The sequence below is a fragment of the Sinocyclocheilus anshuiensis genome, unplaced genomic scaffold (assembly GCF_001515605.1).
Source record: "Sinocyclocheilus anshuiensis isolate Anshui unplaced genomic scaffold, SAMN03320099.WGS_v1.1 scaffold739, whole genome shotgun sequence".
Classification (NCBI taxonomy): Eukaryota; Metazoa; Chordata; class Actinopteri; order Cypriniformes; family Cyprinidae; genus Sinocyclocheilus; species Sinocyclocheilus anshuiensis.
This window is the reverse complement of record NW_015551105.1, coordinates 420,134-430,811: the sequence shown is the minus strand read 5'-3', so window position 1 is coordinate 430,811 and position 10,678 is coordinate 420,134. Positions and strand designations below refer to the sequence as shown.

Genomic DNA, 10,678 nt, shown 5'->3' with positions numbered 1-10,678 from the left:
GACTGGATCTCTTCTCTCCACTTTCCCTCTGTGCGGGTGGGAGGTGGGGGTCAAACTGTAACACCGTGTGTCCCAACCAGGCACGACGCAATAAAAAGTATCTTTTCCATGTAGTTTTTGTCCTAACCACCCGCGACAGCGACACGTGACAATAAGCGACACGGGATTCTATTTTTGAAATGGTTTTTATTTTCTGTGACATCGCGGCAGGAATAACATACAAAATATGACCGTGATAATCTCAGGTAATAATTATATGCTTTATTCAATGTTAAAAGTGTCTAATGGGAGTTTGAATATTATTTTGCGTGATCTTTATAGCCATAGTGAAAGCAACAATAGATATTTACCTCAGATCTTGAAAATAAATGAAAGCAAACTTGTGGTATGTTAAAACTGTGAACTCACTGTGAACCAACACGTGTATTCCATAACAAAGATGGTATCAGTCAGTCACTCACTCAAAACTGTTCAGTCCATTCACATTATCATCTATTTTCCGTGTCCACTTTTCTTTTCTTCTCACTCGCCATGTTTTTGTTGTCACATCTACACTGGACGCGACAAAGCATTGCAAATCATTTGAACTTTGTTTCAGTACGTCATAAATAGAACGAGTCAGCAGTTTACTGTCGGGGATTTGTCGTGTCGCGCCGCATCCAAGACAGCATCACTGATTATCGTGCTGATTCTATTGTCTTTTGTTGCGTCGCGCAGCTCGTGTCCGGTGTGGACACGATGTAAGTTAATGTCGCTTTCTGATGCTGCGTTTGAATTTTCATGCCACATTATTTGACATTAGCGCGGGCCAAACATTTTTCTCTCACGGGCCGGATGTGGCCTGCGGGCCACCTATTGAGGAGCCCTGCTCTATGCCCATTTTTGGTCTTCCCGTTCCTGTCCTCATTATGTTCAGTTGATTCCACCTGTGTTCCCCTTGTTATCTCTATTAGTCCCATTACTTAAGCCCTGTGTCTTTCCATGTCTAGCGTCCGGTATTGTTTGTCTTTTCCCTCTGCTACGTGTGCTTTGCTTTGGTTTGGATTAATAAAGACTGTTTCAAGAATTTCCCTACGTCTCCTCGCTCCTTCGCGCCTTGCTCCGTCACAGTAGCAGCAGCAGTGTGACAGTTAGCTCCCGGTAGGACGGTTCCGATTTTTGCATCGCACATCTATTCTATTCTTTATTTTCCCCATTCATTACCGTTTTTTTAAGATATTAATTTGTATTCAGCAAGGATGCATTAAATTGACCAAAAGTGATGGTAAAGACATTCAGCTGCTTCTATTTCAAATAAATTCTGTTCTTTTGAACTTTCATGATTTCTGAAGGATCATGTGACACTGAAGACTGAACTAATGATGCTGAAAATCACATTTTAAAATATATTAATATATATAGTTAATATTTATTTAAAATTGTAGTAATATTTTACAATATAACTGTATTTTTGATTAAATAAATGTAGCCTATGTGAGCATAAGAGACTTCTTTAAAAAAAACTTATCTTTTATCTTTTTTTTCACCCTTTTATTTATATAAATTGAATTGATTGATTGAATTGATTCCTACAAATTTCTGTATTTAACTTCTGACATTTTGTCAAAGCCAGCTCATGATGCCTCACAGACTTTTTAAATCATCTTTTGAGAAATGTAAAAAAAAAAAACTGCTATTCTAAAATATACCATGTTCGTTTTTAGACCAATATCTTGAAAATAAAATAAAGTAGAATATTAAGTTTAACCCATTTTACTGATGCTGAAGTCTCGCTTCTAGCTAATGGCTGATTGGTCTGTTCTGATAGATTCAGGCTGTCACACTGCAACTCATGGTCATTTGCAGTGTAGGTAAAATGCTAGGATATTTCACATTGTATTAGTGAATGGGAAGGTTTTTAACACCATTCGATAACCATGAAAGCAAATTTGAATGACCAAAACTCTATACATGGTATATACACATATATATATATATTAAGTATGGACAAATGTGGACACTGACACAGCCCATCAGTGTCATGTTTTTGGTGTTAAGAGCTTTGACTCCATGATGATCTTTGTAAGTGCTCGGGGTTGGCGCGGTCTAAGAGCAGTTGTAATGCCAAAAGTCAATTCTCAAAGTCTGAACACTGCAGAGAAAAAAAAAGATCTGATTACACAGTCAGCAAGCCGATTACTTGTCAAATGTTTTGTCATATAGACTGCATACTAAGATGAATGTTAGTGTCATGTTTTCCCATACATTTATAGATGTGGCTTAGAGCAACATCCTGAAAGAATGATTTATCCTTTGAGGTGGTGAGTTGTATTGAATGATATAATCTGATAATGGTGGATTAGCTGTTGAGACATATAGACCCACATCCCACATGTGCTTTGTTTGCCCCCAAAACAAGATATTACCATTCCACATTTGTGGTGTTAAATCGTCTGACCCTGGTCTCAACTTCTAGTGTGTCTCATCTCTCTTTAGCTCTGGCTATAAATGGATTAATCTCTGTTTAATTTCAGTTCCGTTATGGTTGTTTTTCCAGACATATCAGCTGAAAGAGAAGACGGGGCTCATGGGTGTAATAAGCACGTTTTGGACAAAGATCAATCAGCCGTTCCAGCCGGGCGTACCGGAGCCCCAAGACCCACGCACACGGGTGCTATCCCAACCGTTCAGCAGAGACAAGCTACACCTGTGAGTGCCAACATTCGCAGACAGCCAGAATGTCATAAAAGAGCATTTACAAATAGCAAGCCCACACACTGGCCTAATTAGTTTTCTTTAATTTTGCAGATTTGATATAAAGCCAAAAAACAGCTTGTTCAGCAATGCAATACGAGGTCGAATTGTAAGTATCGGTATAAACGAAACCGAATGATTATACACATCTGGACACATTAGAACAGATTTTAAAGCAACAGTTCAGCCAGAAATGAAAATTATGTCAAATTATGTTGTTCTAAAGGTTCGTTTTTCTGTGGAACACAAAGGGAGTAATTCTGAATGATGCAATGGTAATTTTTCCTCATACAGTTAGAAAGATTGAGGATAGAGGACTGGAGATTTAAAGCTTCAAAAATGACACAAAAACACCATAAAAGTATCATTAAACCATACCATTTGTGTGCCATTCATTATCAGACAAAATACATGTCTGTATTCACTTCCATTAGGCTTTTAACATTTGTGACCGGATCATTGAGTCAGTGAGCTGAATGAATCAATAATGAATTATTCAAATTATTCACTGTAAAGAACTGACTCAAAAAGAACAATTTATGAATTAGACATCACTACATAGCTCATGAACTCACATGAACATGCCCAGAAGAACTGAGCTGAATGTTCAGCGAATAACATCTTCAACTTTCTCTCACACAAAATGTATATATCTTACGACTAAATGCATATTCCATATGGGCCATGCTTAAAATACTTTATTGTGGTTTTTAGTCATTTTCAGCTTGACAACCACAGTCCATGTTCATTATATTGAAATAGTTATCAGATAAGAAAAGATATAATTTTCATTTTTGGATGAACTATTCTATTAATTTATGTTTGAGTTTATTCATTTTTTAATGTATTATTGTGTTGCGTCCATGCTCTTTCATAGGTTTATGAAATTCTGAGGCGCACAGCCTGCACACAGACCTGTCAAACTATGGGTATGTTCCTGGAGATGCCAACTCCACAAATATACCATACTCTTTTAAATTGGATTGTTTAACTGACAATGTTTCATGAAATATTTTTACTACAGATATTCAAATTTTCTCTCTTTTCTGTCTCAGGTATTTCATCACTGCTAGCTAAAGGGGTTTATGATTCTGCCTTCCCTCTGCATGATGTAAGTAATGCATTTTGCTCAGTTTAATACAGCTGATTTGTAATTCGTCTGTTAGTTCAGTGTAAATGTGTGATGTGGTTTGGGTAGAGCTTTGTGTGTTGTCATTGCTGCAGGGAGACTTTGACAGCTCAGAAGATAAAGAGAATCGCAATGACAGACAGGTGAGTCCTGAACGGCAGCAAGTCACACGGTGACATTTAGGAAAGGCTTTTGATTGATAAAATGACAATAAGCTGCTTATTACTGTAAGATATACTTGTGTGTGTCGTCTCTAAGAAGATACAAAGAATATGTTTGTTTTGAAAATCTGAACCGGTAATGAATGTGTTTTGTGTATTGCAGATGTTGCATGAGGAATGGGCCAATTATGGAGCTTGCTACAAATATCAGCCAATGGACCTTATAAGGTATCAGACATGATCACCACCATCTGGTTCTGTGAAAGATGTTGTTCAGTATACAGATGGTTACTGACTGGTTCTCCTTTCTGAGAACTGTCAGATGTGTTTGTGTGTTTGTGGACTGCTATAAATAGTTCGACCTTAAATCATATGGCTTGTTGAGGAGAGGTGTGTCACTTTTCATTTTCAAGATTTTCACCTGCCTGAAAAAAATAATCTAATTCTGCCTATCCCAAAATGCTTATCAAACAAGCATAGATGTTTACATTTATCAGGATAATAAAACATTATAAAATGACCTATAACTTGCAAAAATCCAGCTTTTTTTAAGCTTCAATGAAGCCGCATTGCATCTGGTAAATTTAATATGCCATCTGGATATCACAAATATGAAATACGTGCCCACTGTATGGCATGCATGCTGTGTACAGCACAGCAGACAGTATGTCTTTGAAAGTTTATATAAGATTATAGTAAACATATTACTTATCAGTTGGCTCACATGGAGTCTGCAAACTGATATTTTCTGAGCAGATTATGGGGAAAATCTCCAGACCCAGATATGGCAAAATGTAGCTTCCACTTTTATTGGTTGCTGAAAGCAATCAAAATAGCCAAAATATTTTAATAAATAAATATACAAGAGGTGGAGGATATGTGAAGCTTTGTGAATGGCATTCAATTTCAATTGCAGCCAGGTTCACATTCCGTGCAGTCACCTTTTGAAATCAGCGTTTTTGCATGTGTTGGTGTTCAGTGTTGTTTACCTTGTCAAATTCATAATAGTTCTGTACCCGTCTAACTGTATTTAACAGGAAGTACTTTGGAGAGAAGATTGGCCTGTATTTTGCCTGGTTGGGAGTGTACACACAGCTGCTGATTCCAGCCTCGGCTTTAGGAGTCGCAGTATTTCTGTACGGCTGCCTCACTGTAGACACCAATGTGCCCAGGTAAAGTCTTTTTTTCTTAATATAAGCTAAATGTTTTAAATCAAACGTTATAACCGTCCTCCTCTTTTTAAAAGGTACAGCTAATGATAATTTTTAAGAGAGGGGCCCACCAACCACATTTAATATAAGCACCTAAAAAACTATTCAATCAAATGTCAACCGAGATAAGAAATAAAGTTTGTACCAACACAGATAGAAGAGTTATACCAGATTATTATTGAAAATTAAGAACGGGCAAAAACAACAGACAAAGAAAAATAAAGCGAAATAAATCAGCATACTCATTTAAAGAAGACTTGAAAGTGGTATCAACAAACCAGTAAGCATAAAGGCAAACATCATAGAAAACCAAAGTGAATTTTGGAATGAAAAACCTTATATGACCATTGTCCATTTAGAATCCCAACTGTCCTTTGGAGAATGTCCGTTGAACTCAACGTAGAGTACGATGACGATGATAATGATGCTGATGATGTCTTGTTCAATGAGCATAAAACAAGAATCTAACCCGATAACCATCCACCAAGTGCTTCCCAACAAAGGCTTTAGTAGTTGAGTAACGAATATTCCCAAAAGATCCACTATAGGTTTCTGTGTAGTAGTGTCACAGTGGAAATGCTCCTCACATCCCCATTGTACATATTAGTAGTAATTAACTACCAATACTAAAGAGTCCTTATGGTTGAGCTTGAAACACATATTTCCCAATCTGGACTCTACTGCATTGACTACTGGAGGAGAAAAACCATGCTTCCACTTCACCAAACAGATCTCTCTCTTCCTCTACTACCTCACCGGGATTTAAGCTAGAGGAGGAGAGCAACTTAGAGTCCCTAGAGGACAGGAGTAGTACTACAACCTACTAAAACCATAGTAACAGAACTATGGACTGTTACAAAGTCAAGAGTAAGACATGTAATCAAGTTTGTCATTACTGCTCATTGCTGACTGCAGAGGAGATTATAAACGAGAATCCAACATTTTCCTTTGGCATCTATGCTGCCATATATACGATAGCTCATGCATTACATAAAGTTCTGCAGTGTGACATCAATGAATGCCAGAAAAATACAATGACCAAGTCATATATGGTAAGCAAAGTTGAATCATTATTTCAAATACATTATTGATGTTTTAATTAATTAAAAAATCAATATTAGTTAGTTTTTTATGAAACTACATGTTGTACATTATGTTTTATTGCTTACATTATTTATTTATTTATATTGTATAATCTAATAAATGAGTAAAACAAAATAAATATTTTTTAATGTTATATTAATGTTTTATTATATAATATTAATAATAATATTTGTCTTTTTTATTTGAACTCACCTTACAGCTTCTTGGAGAGATAAAGAAATTGAATTTTCCACTCAATGGCCGTCAGGTGAAATATGATGATAATTATGATCCAGCCATCAGTTATAAAGTTGTGCTCTGGCGCACTGATGTGAATCCTCCACAGTTTGAGACGGTGGGCACATATGAGAAACATGCAGAAATTACGTTTACCATCAACAACTCTCTCCTGCAATGGCATAACAACGTTTCTGTACGTTTATTTATTTATTTATTTATTTTGAGCCTTATTCTAAACATTTAGCTTTACAAATTTTGTCAATCAGTTTTAAATGTTTCTCCAAATAACAGAGTTCTATTTTACAAAAGAAATTTATCGTCATGATGAGTAAGTAAGGTTTGCTGTTGAGGAGATTAATAACTCCACCACACTTCTACCCAGTGTTTCTTTGGGCTATGAAATATTTGACCATTTTTCAAATACAAAGAATTTCCATTCAGTCTTAAGTTACTAACCCATGCAGCAGATATTTGTTTCCATTATAACCGTCCTCCTCTTTTTAAAAAGGCACAGCTAATGATAATTTTTAAGGGAGGGGCCCACCAACCACATTTAATATAAGCACCTAAAATACTATTCAATCAAATGTCAACCGAGATAAGAAATAAAGTTTGTACCAACACAGATAGAAGAGTTATACCAGATTATTATTGAAAATTAAGAACGGGCAAAAACAACAGACAAAGAAAAATAAAGCGAAATAAATCAGCATACTCATTTAAAAAAGACTTGAAAGTGGTATCAACAAACCAGTAAGCATAAAGGCAAACATCATAGAAAACCAAAGGAATGAAAAAAATGAAAAACCTTATATGACCATTGTCCATTTAGAATCCCAACTGTCCTTTGGAGAATGTTCAACGTAGATTCAATGAGCATAAAACAAGAATCTAACCCGATAACCATCCACCAAGTGCTTCCCAACAAAGGCTTTAGTAGTTGAGTAACGAATATTCCCAAAAGATCCACTATAGGTTTCTGTGTAGTAGTGTCACAGTGGAAATGCTCCTCACATCCCCATTGTACATATTAGTAGTAATTAACTACAAAGAGTCAAGAGTCCTTATGGTTGAGCTTGAAACACATATTTCCCAATCTGGACTCTACTGCATTGAAGGAGAAAAAAGAAAAACCATGCTTCCACTTCACCAAACGGATCTCTCTCTTCCTCTACTACCTCACCGGGATTTAAGCTAGAGGAGGAGAGCAACTTAGAGTCCCTAGAGGACAGGAGTAGTACTACAACCTACTAAAACCATAGTAACAGAACTATGGACTGTTACATACACCGCTGCTCATTGGAAGACTTGTCATAACCATGACAGGTCTTGAGATTTTGGACATGGTAAGTATCAATATTCGTGGGATCAGATAAAAACGAGACAGAGTAATTAACCGGGCCTAAGCGTTTAACAACCTTTGCGGGGCCTTTCCATTTTGCGGAAAGCTTGGCCATAAAACCATCATTTGCTCTGGATAAGGGATGAGACCGTACCCAAACGATATCTCTTACCTGGAATAGAGTCCGTTTTCGTCGCTGGTCATAGTACCGCTTCTGCTTGGCTTGGGCTCGTTCTACATTTTCTTTCACCAAGCTGATGAGTTCCTTTTATCGATCAAGAATGGGATAAGCAGGACTGTTGGGGTCAGGTGGTTGTACCAATAGCCATCTGTCTTTGTCCATTGGCCAATAGAAAGGATTGTCCTTCGCTGGGTTGGTATTGCTCTTGGGGACACAACTGCTTCCAAAAGGATTCTTGGATCAGTGAGAAAGTGCTTCCAGTGTCAACCATGGCACTGACATACCTGTCCTGTATAATTATGGGAAGGGTGATATTTTTATAGTCATGTTGCACCGCACCAGGACAGGAGTAGTACTACAACCTACTAAATCCATAGTAACAGAACTATGGACTGTTACAACGTAACTCTGATATGTACTTTGGATTATTTGTATTTTAATTACATTGATTTATTTGCTTTAAGAAGCCTTTTTCCGGGGTTGTTTCTTGAGGTTTTGTTTTGATATTTTTTCCAAAATTTGTGAGGCACGAGGGAAAAAAAACAATTTCAAAGAAAATAAATGTTTATGTATTGCATGAATTTTTATGATACAATCGATAATTTATTTCTCTCTCTCTCTCTTTCAGTCAAGAGATGTGTGATGAGCATCTTAATTTCACCATGTGTCCTCTATGTGATCGTGTGTGTGATTACTGGCAGCTGAGCAGTATCTGCAGTACGGCACGTGCCAGCTATCTGTTTGATAACCACACCACCGTGGGCTTCGCCATCTTTATGTCCCTTTGGGGTATGAGCTGTATGAATATGTGCATTTGATGATAAACTATGTGTTTACTGTACATTTATATTGAGAAGAAATAAGGTGGTATAATAGATCGTTTTGTGATAATTGTGTGTGTGTGTTTAGCGGCAGTGTTTCTAGAGCACTGGAAGAGGAGGCAGCGATGTTTACAGCACAGCTGGGATCTGACAGGCATGGAAGACGATGAGGTGAGAAAAGTCCAAAGCATTTAATCAGTCACAGACCATCTCTAACATTCATTATTAAATGGCAGCAGCTCTAAAATCAAATTTTTGAAGCTGTAAAATAGCTGACATATGCACATCTGTGACTGCATCATTAAGTCTGTTAAAAATTCTGCTCACTGATAGGAATTCTGATTGAAAACAGAAGTTTGGACAGGCACATCAAAGGATGTGTCCTTTAAAAAAAAAAAATGAAAATAGCCAGTAGGCTTTAAATCTAGTCAGCCATGAGCAAAGATTTGTTGCAGTTTGTAGTAAAGGAAGGGACAATCTCATTGTAGAGAGTAGCTGATTGGACAAAAACTTGTTTGTGCACAATGTCTCAATAATTTGTAATGTTTTTGAAAGAACAAGAAGTCTCTTATCCTGACCTGGGCAGCATTTGTTTGTTGTGAAATATTATTACAATTTGTGTGATTATTACATTTACACAATGTGTGTTCACGGTGTGTGTGTGTTCACTGCTGTGTGTGTGCACTTAGGATGGGTTAAATGCAGAGCACTAATTCCGAGTATGGGTAACCATACTTGGCCACGTCACGTCACTTTATATTTTAAAATGTAATTTATTCCTGTGATGAAAAAGTGGAATTTTCAGCATCATTGCTCCAGTCTTCAGTGTCACATGATCCTTCAGAAATCATTCTAATATGCTGATTTGGTGCATGCATACATTTTTCAGGATTCTTTGATGAATAAAAAGTTTAAAAGAACAGCATTTATTTGTAATTAATAGAACTCTTTTGTAACATTTTAGATGCCTTTACTGTCACTTTTGAATAATTTAATGCATCCTTGCTGAATAAAAGTACGATAAGCATATAGATGACATTATCCTCGATGTTCATGTCATGTCTAGCATCACATCCTAGCAGTGGTGTAATCATTAGTATGCACATTCTATAATATAGCTGCCCCCTTAAAAACCACACCAGAATCTCATCTATGAACATCAGCGGAAACTCGTAGCAACACAGTTCATAAAGCATTGCTAAACATAATCATACATAATAGCCAATTCTATCTAGTGCGACTCTAACAGACCCTCGCGCTGACTGCTGATGGCCTGCTCTTCATTAGGTTTATGAAAATTCAAGCTTTCATTGTTCTTGAGGGTTTGAACCATTCACCTGGGAGCTGATTCAGTCTGAAGTGTGTGTGTGTGTGTATTGTGTAAGTGGTGGGAGAGGGTGGCGTGGATGTGTGTCTGACAGGACATGTGTGAGTAATGAGATTGTTTCTGCTTAAAGCATTGAGCTGAGTGGATGAAGGACTGTGCTTTCAACAGGACGCCATGGAGATCATGAGCGACTTGCTAATGTGAACGATAATGAACTTCAATTACTCTGCATATTAAATAGTGTAAATATGTGTCTAACGCCATGTTTTCTTTGCTTTCATGCTCACTGATAGGAAAGGGCTGAGGTAAACCTATCTCTTGCTCTACTTCTCTTTCTCGGTTTCTATATTGTTCCCGACACGCTCAAATGCACAACATATTTCTCTCCACGTCCCTCACACTTCCCCCACCCTCATCAGTTCTCCATCTCCCGTTTGCATTTTTCTGCTC

At 37.1% G+C, this 10,678-nt stretch overlaps 1 protein-coding gene and 1 long non-coding RNA gene across 2 annotated transcripts in view; one reads left to right on the top strand and one right to left on the bottom strand.

Annotated features, from left to right (window-relative positions):
* Positions 1-10,678, top strand: part of LOC107662882 (anoctamin-1-like) — a 36,345-nt gene that overhangs the window by 7,476 nt on the left and 18,191 nt on the right. The window contains exons 5-14 of the mRNA XM_016452997.1: positions 2,537-2,688; positions 2,788-2,842; positions 3,611-3,662; positions 3,789-3,844; positions 3,958-4,005; positions 4,187-4,251; positions 5,061-5,195; positions 8,709-8,869; positions 8,990-9,072; positions 10,522-10,533. Coding sequence (XP_016308483.1) covers positions 2,537-2,688; positions 2,788-2,842; positions 3,611-3,662; positions 3,789-3,844; positions 3,958-4,005; positions 4,187-4,251; positions 5,061-5,195; positions 8,709-8,869; positions 8,990-9,072; positions 10,522-10,533 — 819 coding nt within the window. The remainder of the gene's footprint in view (positions 1-2,536; positions 2,689-2,787; positions 2,843-3,610; positions 3,663-3,788; positions 3,845-3,957; positions 4,006-4,186; positions 4,252-5,060; positions 5,196-8,708; positions 8,870-8,989; positions 9,073-10,521; positions 10,534-10,678) is intronic.
* The window catches only part of LOC107662884 (uncharacterized), a 34,400-nt gene continuing 25,713 nt past the window's right edge, over positions 1,992-10,678 (bottom strand). The window contains exon 3 of the long non-coding RNA XR_001631257.1: positions 1,992-2,131. This is a non-coding gene — a long non-coding RNA (uncharacterized LOC107662884). The remainder of the gene's footprint in view (positions 2,132-10,678) is intronic.